The sequence below is a fragment of the Vombatus ursinus genome, unplaced genomic scaffold (genome assembly GCF_900497805.2).
Source record: "Vombatus ursinus unplaced genomic scaffold, bare-nosed wombat genome assembly UNPS02014818.1, whole genome shotgun sequence".
Classification (NCBI taxonomy): domain Eukaryota; kingdom Metazoa; phylum Chordata; class Mammalia; order Diprotodontia; family Vombatidae; genus Vombatus; species Vombatus ursinus.
Window position 1 is genome coordinate 18,313,585 of NW_020954596.1, and position 15,257 is coordinate 18,328,841.

General features: G+C 37.5%; 1 protein-coding gene across 2 annotated transcripts in view; it reads left to right on the top strand.

Annotated features, from left to right (window-relative positions):
- The window catches only part of STX18 (syntaxin 18), a 135,497-nt gene that overhangs the window by 81,063 nt on the left and 39,177 nt on the right, over window positions 1-15,257 (top strand). Inside the window, exons 2-3 of one of the 2 annotated variants that reach the window (XM_027836249.1) lie at window positions 4,445-4,512; window positions 11,871-11,986. In XM_027836249.1, the coding sequence (XP_027692050.1) occupies window positions 4,445-4,512; window positions 11,871-11,986 (184 nt within the window). The remainder of the gene's footprint in view (window positions 1-4,444; window positions 4,513-11,870; window positions 11,987-15,257) is intronic. The other variant, XM_027836250.1, reaches the window with a different exon arrangement.

Here is a 15,257-nt window from a genome sequence, read left to right on the forward strand (position 1 = left end):
AGAATAGGATCCTATATCATCTAGGGGAGGAGGTTTTAAAACTTTACCTGGTAGAGATCTCTAAGTTGTTACTGTGATCCTTTCCCGTTGAGAGATTCCCATCAGACAGATTAACAACACTGGTAGCATCACCCCCTTCCCTATCTTGGTTGGGTCATTTATTGTCATTTGCCAACTTCTGCCCTCCCCATCTCTTCTTCATCTCCTGGGAGATCATTGATAGTAACTTGAGTGATCATAAAGCTTTAGTGACTTGAAAAGTAGCTCTTTTTCACAAACAGTTTGGGAACCTCTAAATTTTTGTTTTTAAATTGCCTTATCAGTTGTCAAACTTCTGCTCTGTTATGAGCTTGAGTTGTATGTTCTTCACACAACTCCTTATGGACCTTTGTGTCATTATTATCTTATCCATGACTATTGAATATGAAGAAGTGTATTTTTATCCATCACATGATAAACCTAAAAGGTAGAAGCTACAGGCACATTAGGATTTAACAGTTTTAATAGTGATAATTTAATCATGCAAAATATGACGCCATTGAAAACGAGCAGTTTGCTTTATTCTTCAAGTTAGAAGTAGACTCAGTGTGTTAAAAAGTTAAGATTATACCTAATTTAGTAAGATTTTATTTGACTGAATTCCCAAATAGCTCTTTATAATGAAATGTTGATGGATTTGTGTGATTATCAATGTGGTGCTTTCTCCGGTGGACAGGCTGCAACCAGTCCAAGCCTTCTCATCTTGTACAACTCTTATCCATATCCTTCTATACATTTTTTGTACAGAGAATTTCAAATTGTGATTGTTCTTTTCCTTTGTACTGACTTGCTGTCAATTGTTGTAAACTCTAGTGTAAATTAATCTGATAGAAAACCCACAGATGCCAGGTGTCTTTTTTCTTGTTGGATTTTTTTTTTACATGTTATGCTAAATGTTAAATTTTGAGGGAAATGGATGTGTATTATGCTGGAGATAATATTAAATCAGTAGCTGAGTTTTATCATCATTTACCTTGTCTGGAATTCAGTGAACTCCAGAATGTTTCACTCATTTTTAACAAATTCAGTTTACAGAAATGTGCTATTTTCCAATATATGAAGTATGAATCAAAGTAGTTGAATTTTATATGAAACTTCACAACGTGTAATTTTTCAGATGAACAAAATGAGACTTCTTTATGAAGACTCCTGAAGTTAGCATCAAGTTACAAGAATAACTTTCTCTTTAGTGAAGTGTGACAGTGCTGAGAGTCTTAATAAATTTCACATAAAGAAATCCTTTATGAACATGTGTCATTAGACTTTAGTTTCTACAACCTCATGACCATTAGAATTTGTTTTTGTGTCCTTGGTTTCTGATACCATCCTCAGGAGTAGTCTCTAATAGAATAGGATCCTATATCATCTAGGGGAGGAGGTTTTAAAACTTTACTAGACTTAAAAGTCAACAGCATATTTGTAGAATACTATTAAGCTTTTAGTGTGCTACAGGGCCAGATCTTTTGCTCCTCAATCCTTCCCTTGCCAAGATTTTTTTTTTAATATTTCATTTTTTTCAATTACATGTAAAAACAGTCTTTGACTTTTTTTTTAAGTTTTAGTTCTAAATTCTATCTTTCCCTCTCTTACCTCCCCCCTCCCTAAGAGGGTAAGCAATCTGATATAGGTTATACATATGTAATCTTATAAAATGTATTTCCGTATTAGTCATTTTGTGGAAGAAAACTCGAACCCCCCCAAAAAAAAAGAAAAGAAAAAGAAAGAAGGAATGAAAGTGAAAAAATAGTATGCTTCAGTTTGTATTCAAACGCCGTCAGTTATTTCTCTGGAAGCAGATAGCATTTTTTGTCATGAGTCCTTCAGAATTGTTTTGTATCATTGTATTGCTGAGAATGGCTAAGTCATTCAGTTGTTCATTGTACAATATTGCTGTTACTGTGTACAATTGTTCTTCTGATTCTACTTGCTTCTCTCTGCATCAGTTCGTTAAGTCCTTCCAGGTTTTTCTGAAATCATCTTGCTCATCATTTCTTATAGCACAATGATCTTCCATTGCAATCATATACCACAGCTTGATCAGCCATTCCCCACTTGATGGACATCCACTCCATTTTCACTTCTTAGCCACCACAAACTACTTGCCAAGAGATTTTCAAGTCCTCTCAGAATTACAAACTCTAAACCCTGGAAGTGACTTTAGAAATTATCTAATCCGGGGCAGCTAGGTGGCACAGTGGATAGAGCACCGGCCCTGAAGTCAGGAGGACCTGAGTACTATTCTTTCCCAGCATTTGAGGGCTGTCGAAACAGACCCTGGGGGATGCATACTATATGAGTCAGACTCAGCCATGGAAGCAACATGAAAAATGGGAAGTCTGAGTTTTGAAGAGCAGTAGGCAGCTTATATACCTGAGGGATGAAATTTGAAGGCTAGGTTGTCAAAAGTAGAGCTTGGGAAAGATCAGAGGCAGAGAGGCTTATAGAATTTGAGGAAAGTGTGGAGAAGAAGGGGGACTGACTATCTAACAGCTCCTAAAATATCACGTCCCAAGAGACTTGCAGGGTTAGAGCCTGGTATGAATTATAATGACTAGTGCAAAGAAAAATTTAGTTCTAATTAGAACTTGAAAATAATAGTACTACCACTGCTGGTAGCTAATATTTATATAGTACTTGCTGTGTGCTAGGTACTGTGCTAAGTACTTTATAAATATTATCTCCTTTGATCCTCACAACAGCCTTTGGAGGAAACTGCTCTTATTATCCCTGTTTTACAGATGAGAAAACTGAAACAAAAAGAGGTTGAGTTCCCCAGGATCACAGAGCTAATAAATGTCTAAAATTGGATTTGAACTAAGCTCTTCCTGACTCCAGGTCCAACGCTCTGTGCATTGTGGTGCTCCAGCTACCCGTAGGTGGTGCAGTGGATACATAAGAGGATACACACATAGGAAGATCTATGAGATCAGATGGAGCCAAAGGAACTTCCCTCTGGAAGGATCAGGGCTTGATGAAAGGCATCATTTGAATGTTGCTTTAAAGGAGAGGAGCTTAACTAAAACTCCTTCTGGTTGTTAATTCTGTGAACGTAGAGCGTGTGATGGGCAGCAAGGAAGGATGTTTTAAACAGGAGATTGACAACAATGTGTGTAAAGTAATGTATTGAACAGTTATTGCTTTAAAGCAGTGTTGTGGTTTCTGGACCTGGGAGTGTATGTGTTACCTTCCTGAAAAACCACTGAAAGCAGTAAATGATTTCTTCCTTTCCCCATTTAGAGGTGATCTTTTCCTTTAAACTCCCAGCCCTCTCAGACCTCTCCTGTAACCTTTTTCGTCCTGTTATAGTTATTTGGGGACATCTCACCTATCTGTTAGAAGGCAGGGACTTTGTCATTTTTCGCTTTTGTGCCTTTCAACTCAACAAACATACTTAGTCCTTACTATACACAGACCACTATACTAGATAATATGGAAGATAAGAGAGTTTAGGTAAAATAATAATCTCTGCTTTCATATAACTGTGGCAATACTAATTATATACAATATAGAGTTGAAAACAAAGTGCTCCCTGAGCTCATTACTGACTAAGGGGATTAGAGAAAGCTTCATAGAAAGAGGTTCCATTTTAGTTGAGCTTTCAGGGATTGTTGGGATTGAGCTGATCAAATGTGGACGTTCCAGGTATTTGGAATAGCTCTAGCAAGGAACATTGGTAGAGAAGGATAGCGTGTTTGGAAGATAAAGGGTAGCCTGAATGTAGAATATATAGCAACAAACAATAGATTGATAAAGGTAATTGGGAGCCCTTGAATGTCAGGCTAAGGAGCTTGAACTTTGCCTATTATTCAGTAAGGAGCTACCAAAGATTTTTGAGCAAAGCAATAAGTTAACCAAATCGCTGCATAAAACTTGGTAGTCTGAAACAGTGAATTAAAAATGTTTTGTAGAGGGAGAAACTATAGGCTGAGAGATTGGCTGTGATGCTGAGGTACTGAGATGGTAGGAAAGGGATGAATGTGAGAGGTAATGAGAAAGTAGAATCCACAGGACATTATGTACTATGAATTTATACTGTGTGAAAGCAACTCAATTTAGTGACTTTTGCAGAGTTTGAGCTGAATTGAATTAAATCATATGATAATGTGATTGGAAGTGACGAGTTGGTGGGATCTGAGGGAACAGACAGAGGCCATAACCAAGGCCAGCAAAGTTGGATGCCAGAGAGGTAAAAAGAAAGGTGTTACCTCAAGCAGAGTTCTCCAGATTTGTCAATTTAATGACTGAACTCCCTGATATTTTGACTTTCCACATACAGTATCAACTCCATAGTCTTATTGTCTGGAAGGTGGATAGAAGTGGCTCTTTGTACATTTTGGAAAGAATGACAGATGAATTAATTCTAAATTTACTTTAAGTAAGCACAGTGTGTCTTTTTTTCTTTTAGATTTCTCATATTGGGAAATTGAGAGACTTTCTTCTGGAACACAGGAAAGATTACATTAATGCTTATAAGTAAGTGAATAACATTTTTATTATAAGTCCTTCAGAATTATCTTGCATTAATTCATATATATCTTCCTAGATTTTCTGAAACCATCCTGCTAGTCATTTCTTATAGCACAATGGTATTCCATCACAATCATATACCACAACTTGTTCAGCCTTCCCCAATTGATGGGCATCCCTTCTATTTCCAGTTCTTTGCCACCACAGAAAGAGCTGCAATAAATATATTTGTACATAAAGGACCTTTTCCTTTTTCTTTGATCTCTTTGAGATCAAAGTGGTATTGCTAGGTCAAAGGGTATACACAGTTTGATTGCCCTTTGGACATAATTCCAAATTGCTCTCTCAGATGGTTGGATGAATTTACAACTCCATCAAGAGTGCATTAGTGTCCCAATTTTTCCACATCCCCTCCAACATTTGTTATTTTCCTTCTCCATCATATTAGCCAATCTGGTAGGTGTGAAGTGGTGCCTCAGAGTTGTTTTAATTTACATTTTTCTAAGCAATAGTGATTTAGAGCATTTTTTTCATATATCTATAGATAGCATTGATTTCTTTTTTTGAAAACTGCTGTAATTTCTTAATAAATGCTTGTTGACTGACATCAGTAAAAGCAATATAGCTTTCATTTGTATAGTGTTTAAGATTTACAAGATATTTTTCTCACGATAGCCCTGTGAAGTAGGTAGCTTTTACATTATTATTCTTATATTACAGATAATTCAGCCAAGGCTCAGTTGTTAAACTTTTATCAGTGGACCCCTGTTTAACTCTCTTTTTCCTCATCTATAAAATGAAGGTAATTACAATGCCTATTTCACAGGGTTATTGTGAGGATCAAATGAGATACTATGTATAATACTTTGCAAAAGCTTTAAGCATTACATACATGCTAGTTGTTGTTATTATTGTTGTTTTCTGTTCTTGAATGTGCTAGTTTAAGCCCTTTTTTCTGGCCCTGATTCCCAATTTCGACCATCCTAGCTGGTCTTCAGGCCTTCCTACTTCTTTGTGGGATGCAGTAGGCTGTGTCAGCACAGCCCCACAAACATTAAAGAGTCTGCTACGTGCCAGGGATTGTGGGTGTAAAGATGGCAAGTGGCACAGCTCCTACCCTTAAGGAATTCAGAGTCTAAAAATAAAGAACTTTAGTGAGGAAAGTGTTTTGCAAACCTTAAAGTGCTATCTAAATTATAAGTCGTTGCTTGTATCGTCACATATGGTAGAATGGGATAGGGAAGAAGAGAGATCCTGACAAAGTGCTCAAGGACAATTGGTGGCTCCATTCTCTTTGCACAGTGCAATCTGTCTTAGGGATTTGTTCCAACCTTCCTGTTTCTCTCAAGTCAGTGTACCAGCCAACTCCCCTGAGCATTTTTTGAGGGGTATCATCAAACAGACAAACTTCAGAGACCCTCATACTGCCTAGCGCAGATGATTCAGACTCCTAAGCCTGGCATTTAAGTCCCTCCATAATATGGTTTCAACTATACACCTTTCCAGCTTTATATTATGTTCTTTTGCATATTTTACATTCCTGTCAAACAGGACTACTAGATGTATCCCAGTCTTGTCCTGTACACTTCACTGTTCTTTCCACCCCACCAGACTTTGGAGTCTGTAGTTTTTACATTTCACTGATTCTTTCTTTTTTTGTCTGTTATGATATTTCACTAAAGCAAAATAGTATGCAGTCTGCATGTCCTGATTTTATCTCAAAATGATTTCGATTTAAAATAATTTCTCCAACATTAATAAATATACCTCTTCCTTATCTTTGCCTGGAAGTAAACAGTGCCAGCTTCACAAAAATTAACTGTCATCTTGTTTTTGTTAATTGCTGATAGGATATACACAGTTTATTATTTTCAGTTAAAGAGGACATGTATTGTTACATCTCAAATGGAGCCTAGCAATTGAGTCTGTCAAATTGACACTCAGACCTCGAATGTCAATTAATTCATAGTATGCAGAATAATGAAATGTACTGTGCAGGTAAAGTCAACTATAGTATTTTTATGATTAGTAATTTATAGGCCTTCTGTTAAAGGGGCACATGTCATACTGAAAATAGGCATCTTTTCCATTTAACTTCTTTATTGTTTCCCTTACTCAGAGAATACTAATTACGACAGCTTTCATTTCTATAATCCTTTTTACAGCAATGTCTAGTAGTTAGTACGAGTATTAATCTCATGTTTCAGATGAGCAGTCTTAGGCTCAGAGAGGTTGTGACTTGCCTGTGATAATAGAGTTAATAAATGGAAAAGCCAGAGCTCAAAACCAGTTTTCCTTGACACCACATCCAGTCTTTCTAGTACACCTACTTCCCTCTCAACAGATTGTTGTTTCCATCATTCCATTTCCAATTTCCATAGGGCTCTTATCCCAGAAATTGTCTTCCAGCCCTGATTTCTGCTGCTGAAAATAATTGCAGAAGAAATCAGTAAAATGTAACCCAAATAGCAAATAGTTTTTGTATACCTACAGCACACAAGGGCACCTATGTGAGATGCTTTGACAATTATAGTTAGTAATTTTTTCTACTTTACTTGTTTCAGTGTTTTGATAAACATTTAGGTTCGGAAACCTATTTATAACTTCATTATCCCCCAGGTAATGAGATTATATGAATATGCTTGTGTGAGCAAATAACTTCACTTTGTATATTTTGGGGGTTAGAGTGTATTCTCTTTTTAAAACAGTGGAAACTCCTATCTTTACATATTTTGTATTTCCTTGTTTTTCCATTGGTTTTGAGAAAGAGAGATTCATGAGGGATTATGCTGTTTTGGACTTGGAAAGACAGACTAGTTAGGGATTGGGCAAAACAACCATAGACTAATTAGGAATTTTCCTGTTTGGGAAGATTGAACTTGGGTTTGTATAATGACTGAATTGATTTGATTTAGAACACCGAGATGGGCTTAAATTGTTGAGCAGTTTGCTAAGGGCAGTTGATACTGCATTCTCTTGTAGGACCCAAAGGTATCAAAATCTTTAGGCACAGGGCTTTTAGCAAGGGTTAAGGTAGGTCTGGAGAATTTTAATAAACATAAAATAGAGAGCTTAGGTAATATCGAATGGGGAAGTGAATAGTTTTCTTTTGTAGTCACTCCTGGTTGTTTTATTCTTACTTAGAAATTCTAAATTTGTATGTAAATAAACCTTGAAAAAATTCTCCAGTTGTATGGGAAGACAGGGGAAAGAGAAGAGAGAATGCCAGGTTAGTGTACCTAGCTATGGTAGCAACAAGAGGAAGAAAAGGTGAGAGGGAACCAGTGTGACCAAGCAGACTTAGGTACCGAGGAAGCTCTCAACTCTTTTAGACATTCCCTACCTTGAATTGAAGGTTTAGTGAACACAAAAGATTTAGAATGTAACAAGAGGTAAAAAGTCACAGGTCCGCTGGATCAGAGATTAAGAACTAAGTGAAATGTCCGGAAACTCACTCGGGTCATTAAAACCCTAAGGCCAATGTTCTTTCTCATTGCCAATGACTTTTTTCCTTTCCAATTGGCATATTAAAATGAGCCTCTAACAAGGCATTTTAGAAAGCAGAGGTCTTATTTAGCTATAATAGCCTTCAGATTCCTACTATAACATCTGAAATATTTTTTTATGGTCAAAGGAATATTTGATCTGGTTTCTTGTAATTCATAAAATTTATCAAATATAGGACTGCTGGATCTCTTGAACCCTTGAAGCTCTCATTACCTGTTTATTCTTTTAATGCCCTGTTTGTTCCATTCCGTGAAGATCTTTATCTTTAAAAAAAGTGGTTTGGAAATAAGCTATATTTGTTTTGGTAATAAGAATGTACTGCAAAAAAAATTTTTTTTAATTTAATTTTTTATTTTTAACAAGTGTTTTTAAAACTTTAGGTTACAAATTTTCTCCCTTTCTCCCTCCTTACCCATCCACCCTCATTGAAAAGGCAAGCATCTCGATACAGGTTATAGATGTGTAGTCATGCAAAACACTTCCATAGTAGTCCTGTTGTGAAAAACTAAATATATTTCCCTTCATCCCATCCTACCCCCCATTTATTCTATTCTCTCTTTTGACCCTGTCCCTCCTCAGAAGTGTTTGCTTTTGATTATCCCCTCCCTCAATCTGCCCTCCCCTCTATCAGCCCCCTGATCTCTTGTCCCCTTCCCCCCTTATTTTCCTGTAGAATAAGAAAGATTTCCATACCCCGTTGTGTATGTTATTCCCTCCTTAAGCCAAATCCTTTGAGAATAAGATTCACTCATTCCCTCTCACCTTCCCCCATTTCCCCTCCACTGTAAAAGCCTTTTCTTGTCGGTTTCATGTGAGATATTTTACCCCATTCCACTTCTCCATTTCTCCTCCCAGTATAATCTTCTCTTACCCCTTAATTTTATTTTCCAGATATCCCTTCATCTTCAACTCACCCTGTGCCCTCTATCTATCTATCTATCTATACAAACATAATTTTTTCCCTCCCACTACCCTAATACTGACAAAGGACTCATGAGTTACAAATATCATCTTTTCCTGCAGAAATGTAAACAGTTCAACCTTAATAAGGCTCTTATGATTTCCCTTTCCTGTTTACCTCTTCCATGTTTCACTTGAGTCTTGTATTTGAAGGTCAGATTTTCTATTCAGCTCTTGTCTTTTCCACAGGAATGCTTGAAAGTCCTCTATTTCATTGAATGACCATTTTTTACCCTAAAGGATTATACTCAGTTTTGCTGGGTAGGTGATTCTAGGTTGTAGTCCTAATTCCTTTGCCCTCCAGAATATCATACCGCATGCCCTCCAGATCCTTACTGTAGAAGCTGCTAAATCTTGTGTTATCCTGATTGTGTTTCCACAATACTTGAATTGTTTCCTTCTGGCTGCTTGCAATATCTTCTCCTTGACCTGGGAATTCTGGAATTTGGCTGCAACATTCCTAGGAGTTTTCCTTTGGGGATCTCTTTCAGGAGGTGATCGGTGGATTCTTTCAATTTCTATTTTGCCCTCTGGTTCTAAAATATCAGGGCAGTTTTCTTTGATAATTTCTTGAAAGATGATGTCTAGGGTCTTTTTTTTGATCATGGCTTTCAGATAGTCCAATAATTTTTAAGTTCTTTCTCCTGGATCTGTTTTCCAGGTCAGTATGAGATATTTCACATTCTCTTCTATTTTTTCATTCCTTTTGATTAGTATTATAGTGCCTTGATTTCTCAAATTGTCCCTCTCTTCCAATTTCTCCATTCTAATTTTTAAGGAAGTATTTTCTTCAGTAAACTTTTGGACTTCCTTTTCCATTTGGCTAAGTTTGCTTTTAAGGGCATTCTTCTCCTCATTGACTTTTTTGACCTCTTCTGCCATTTGCGTTAGGCTATTTTTTAAGGTGTTATTTTCTTCAGTATTTTTTTCTGTCTCCTTTAGCATCACTCTCAGTTTTTCCTCTACTTCTCTTACTTGCTTCTCAAAATCCTTTTTGAGCTCTTCCATGGCTTGGGACCAATTCATATTTTTATTGGAAGTTTTGGATGTAGGATCTTTGGCTTTGTTGTCTTCTTCTGGTTGTATGTTTTGATCTTCTTTGTCACCAAAGTAAGATAATATAGTCTGACTCTTTTTGCGCTGCTTGCTTATGATCTCGGCCAATTACTTGAGTTTTAAACTCTTTGTTAAGGTAGGAGTCTGTTTCCAGTGTGGAGAAAGTACTGTCCCAAGCTTCAGGGGTTTTGTGTAGCTGTTTTCAGAGATATTTCTAGGGACCTGTAAATTTTCAGTTCTTCCAAGGTGCTATGATCAAGGGCGAGGGGTTTACTCCTTTCCTGGCCTGTGCTCTGGTCTATGAGCACTCTTTTCGGTCTTGGAACTGTGAGGAGGGTTTCCTCTGCACAGCCACTACAAGCTCCACCATGCCAGCGTTCTTCCTCACCCCAGGACCACCCCTCAAAACTGCAACCCAGATCCATGCACAGGCAGAGCAAGAGATTCCTTTCTCAGCATTGGCAAAGAGATCCCTACAATTCCCTTCTGATCAGCCACTCGATTTCCACTCAGTCTGTGGGCTGGAAGCTCAGGAGGCAGCTGCTGCCCCAGGGGCACACTCAAGACTTGCAGCTGAAACCTAGCTTCTTCTCTCACCGAAGTCACAGACTTTTCCCACTGACCTTCTAAGTTGTCTTTGGCGTTTGTGGGTTGAGAAGTCTGGAAACCACCACAGCTGCCCGCGATTCAGTCCTCTCAGGCCTGCTCCAGGGTCGCTGTGGCCTGCGCGCCCACGCCGAACTGTGCTCCTCTCCCAGCCCGGCTCGATATACCTTTCCGATCAACCATTCAGGCTGTCTTGGGCTGGAAATTTGTTTCACTCTGTCTTTTTGTGGGTTCTGCTGCTTTAGAATTTGTTTAGAGCCATTTTTTATAGGTGTTTGGAGGAGTTTGGGGGAGAGCTCAAGCAGGTCACTGCTTTTCCTCCACCATCTTGACTCTACCCCCCTGCAAAAATTTTTTAAATCTTGTCATTTGTTACTTTTACTTTTTTTTAAAATAAATTTATTTATTTTTAGTTTTCAACATTCACTTCCATAAGATTTTGAGTTCCAAATTTTCTCCCCATCTCTCTTCTCCCTCCCCCCTCAGACAGCATGTAAATTGATATAAGCTCAACATATACATTTATATTAAACCTATTTTCACATTAGTCATGTTGTAAAGAAGAATTAGAACCAATGGGAGAAACCATGAGAAAGAAGAAACAAAAAAAAAAAGAGAGAGAGAGAGCAAATAATATGGTTTGATCTGCATTCAGACTCCGTAGTTCTTTTTCTAGATGTGGACAACATTTTCTATCTTGAGTCTTTTGGAGTTGTCTTAGATCCTTGCATTGCAAAGAAGAAATAAGTCTATCAGAGTTAGTCACCACATAATGTGGCTGTTTCTGTGTACAATGTTTTCCTAGTTCTGCTCATTTCACTCAGCATCAATTCATATAAGTCTTTCCAGGTTTTTCTGAAGTCTGCCTGTTTGTCATTTCTTATAGCACAATAGTATTCCATTACATTCACATACCACAACTTGTTCAGCCATTCCCCAACTGATGGGCATCCCCTCAATTTCCAGTTCTTGGCCACCACAAAAAGAGCTGCTATAAATATTTTTGTACATAAAGGACCTTTTCCCATTTGTATGATCTCTTTGGGATACAGACCTAGAAGTGGTATTTCTGGGTCAAAGGGTATGTACAGCTTTATAGCCCTGTGTGCACGGTTCCAAATTGCTCTCCAGAGTAGTTGGATCAGTTCACAACTCCACCAACAATGCATTAGTGTTCCAATTTCCCCACATCTTCTCTGACATTTATCATTTTCGTGTTTTTACTTTTTTTTAAGCCACATTATGTCTGATTATATGAGAATGACTGATACAGAACGAGATCAGATTGATCAAGATGCCCAAATATTTATGAGGACGTGTTCAGAAGCAATTCAGCAACTAAGAACAGAAGGTAAAATATTCTAAAAATAATGCCTCTTTAATGACTAAAAGAAACATAAATATTTATATACCAAGTAGTCAAAGAGTAATTATATAATCAAAGCAGTTAAAAATCTGGTGACATTTTGTTACTACTTTGGGTTTCTTATCTAAGTTTTCTGTTCAGTGTTGTAACACAAGATGTTATAGTAGCAGTTTGGTTACTTTTTAATCCTTGAAAAAAGTATATGGGAGTAAGGAGGTACATTGAATTTTTAAAAATTTGTTAAGTGTCTATGCTGTTTTAGACTTGGAAACAAAGATAAAGTAAAATATAGTTCTTGTCCTTAAGCACCTTCTAATCAATTTGGAGAGGTAAAATATAATTACAAATAACTAGAATTCATATTTGAATATAAGTACAAAGGTAAGATCCAGAGTGCTGTGATAATAAATATGGATAGTTGAAAGTGACTTCCAAGTCACCTAATCTAACCCAAACTTTCAGGAATCTTTTTTTTTTTAGAATGAGGGAGAGTAATTACTTTCTTAATTGGGGTGGCAAAGAAAGAAGAGAAAGAATTTGAGAAGGAGAAATTTCAAAGCAGGTCCATTCTACTTGGAGTCATTGAGGTGGGTGAGAAGAGGAGGAAATGAGAGTGGCTTAGTTTCCCTGAAATTACAAGAATGCTTGATGGGGAAGAGTGTAAGATAGACTGAAAAAGTAAGTTTGAACCAGATTCTGAAAGGTCTTGACTTAACCTGTAATTCTGAATAAGGGTAGGGAGGTAGCTGCTAACTCTCCTTAAGAATGAGAGTCACATTTTCTTCAGTCTTTTAAAATTTGCTCAGATAAAATCCCACCTTCTATTAAAAAAAACCTTTCCCTTAATCCCTTAATGCTAATTTCCCCTCTGTTGATCATCTCTAATTTTTGCTATATACGTCTTCTTTGTACATATTTGTTACATGTTGTCTCCATCATTAGACTGTGAGCTCCTTGAGGGCAAGGTCTTTCTTTTGGCTTTCTTTGTATCTCCCATGCTTAGCACTGTGCCTGGCATATGTTGTTGGTATATTATTCAGTCATGTCCAACTCTTCATGACCCTGTGGACCATGATGTCCATAGGGTTTTCTGGGCAAAGATACTGGAGTGGTTTGCCATTTCCTTCTCCAGTGGATTAAGGCAAACAGAGCTTTAATGACTTGCCCAAAGTCACATCACTAGGAAGTGTCTGATTTGAACTCAGATCTTCCTGATCATAGGCACATACTAGATGCTTAATAATACTTATTGATATTTGTTGTTGAAAGAGGACAAAAAATATCAGTCTTCAAGAATTAGAAGAGAGATATTAGAAGGAGTGATGAGGAATATGTGGAATCAATCACAAGCATTTATTAAGTACTTATGCGAAAGGTATCATACTAGTCACTCAGTATACACATACAGCAAATTAAATGATCTCTAAAGAAAGTAAATTTTGTGGGGGGAGGGGCAGAGAACAGAGGTATGTGTAGGTGTGTGGAAGTATATAAGGCCAGGGACTGGACCTGACCTGTGATTTCCTTGGTATAGGTAACTCCCAGGTGAAGAAACTGCTTCTGCAAATGTAGGTTGGTCTCTTCTCTGCAGTTTATAGTTTAGTTTCCTAAAGCTGAGGTATCAGACGCTTTGCTGGCTGCAAAACTGAGAGAAGCCAAACCAGATTAAAATGTAATTGGGAAACTTGAAACAAAATAAATAAAAATACAATAGAACATAGATAATGTTAGCATTTGGTTTTCTAAGTCAGTATATGGTCTGTATAAGTATCACTGGAAAAGAAGAGAATGTGAGGAAGGGCTCTGGAGAAGAAGTCTTCCTCATTTGTGGTTGATGTTGTTGATGAAGACAAAGGATGTGAGGGCATTCCTTTTTCTGGATGTTTAGCTGTGAAAGCAAGGAGAAACAAAGAGTGATAACAAGGTCAAAAAAAGGCTTTTTGGTACAGAGGAGAATAGGAGAAGAGAGACCTAACTTTGTAGAGTGTAAGGAAAGAGCTAATAGAGTGGAAGAGATTGAAGCTGAGAGATGAAATGTGCAGTGGGGCAAGGTTCTGGAGGATCTAAGGACGGGTGGGATTAGTGGGTAGGGCATTGAACTCTGAACCAAGAAGACTTGCATTTGAATCCCACCTGAAACATTTACTAGTTGTGTGACCCTGGACATGGCCATCTCTCTGGGCCTGTGTTTCCTCATCTCTAAAATGATGAGCACTCAGTGGCTTCCAAGGGCCTTTCCAGTTCTAAATCCATGGTCCTAGGATTTATGATTCTGTAATTCAACAAAGTTTTATTCAGGACCTACTCTTTGTGAGTGCTGTTACGTATACATACATAAGACTTTTTTTGAATTCAGCCTATCTCTGAGGAATTTAACCTCAAATTTGACACGATTAGGGAATAGTATGATAGCATATAATTATTTACCAAACGATCATATAGCCAGTGTTTACAACAGTGAGTTTAGGGAGAATAAGACTGGGTTCCATCCAACAAGGATGGAAAAAATTTGTATAGATCCAGAAAACATCCGATGTTAAAGGATGGCAAAAATAAAGGAATAATAAAAGAAATTGAACTCACCTTTCCCCTCCAAAGCCTCCCCTCTTCCAATCTTCTTTATTGCTGTCAAGGACACCAACATCCTCCCAGTCACCCAAATCCTCAGTCTCTCTCAAGTCTTAGTTAAAATCCTACTTTCTGTGAGGAGCCTTTCCCATCTCCCCTTAATGCTGCTGCCTTCCTTCAGTTGATTATCTACATTTTATCCTGTCTGTAGCTTGTTTGTATGTAATTGTTTGCATGTTGCCTCCTCCATTAGACTGTGAGCTCCTTGAGTTTCAGGGATTATCCTTTGCCTTTCTTTGTATCCCCAGTGCTTTGCATGGTGCCTAGCACGTAGTAGATGCCTCATAAATGCTTTTTGACTAACTGAATAGTGATTAAAAAAAAAAAAGCCCAACACAATTTTAGTCTCCTAAAGTCCTACGTCTGTTCCTCATTATGATATAACTTTGAGTCTAGGCTCTTGAAAACTATGTTTACACATCTTGAGTTCTAGTATGCCCTACAAAGCTAGAAAACATATGCCTACAGATCTGTGAATGTCTTTCAGCCAAGATCTAGCCTAGCCAAATTTGGAAAGACTCATCACTGGAAGATTTTCTACAAGTAATAATTTTTCCCAGCCATAGCAACCCATAAAGGCCCTCTACTAAAGTGTACATGAGATATAATCTTCAGAGATTGGAAGAAA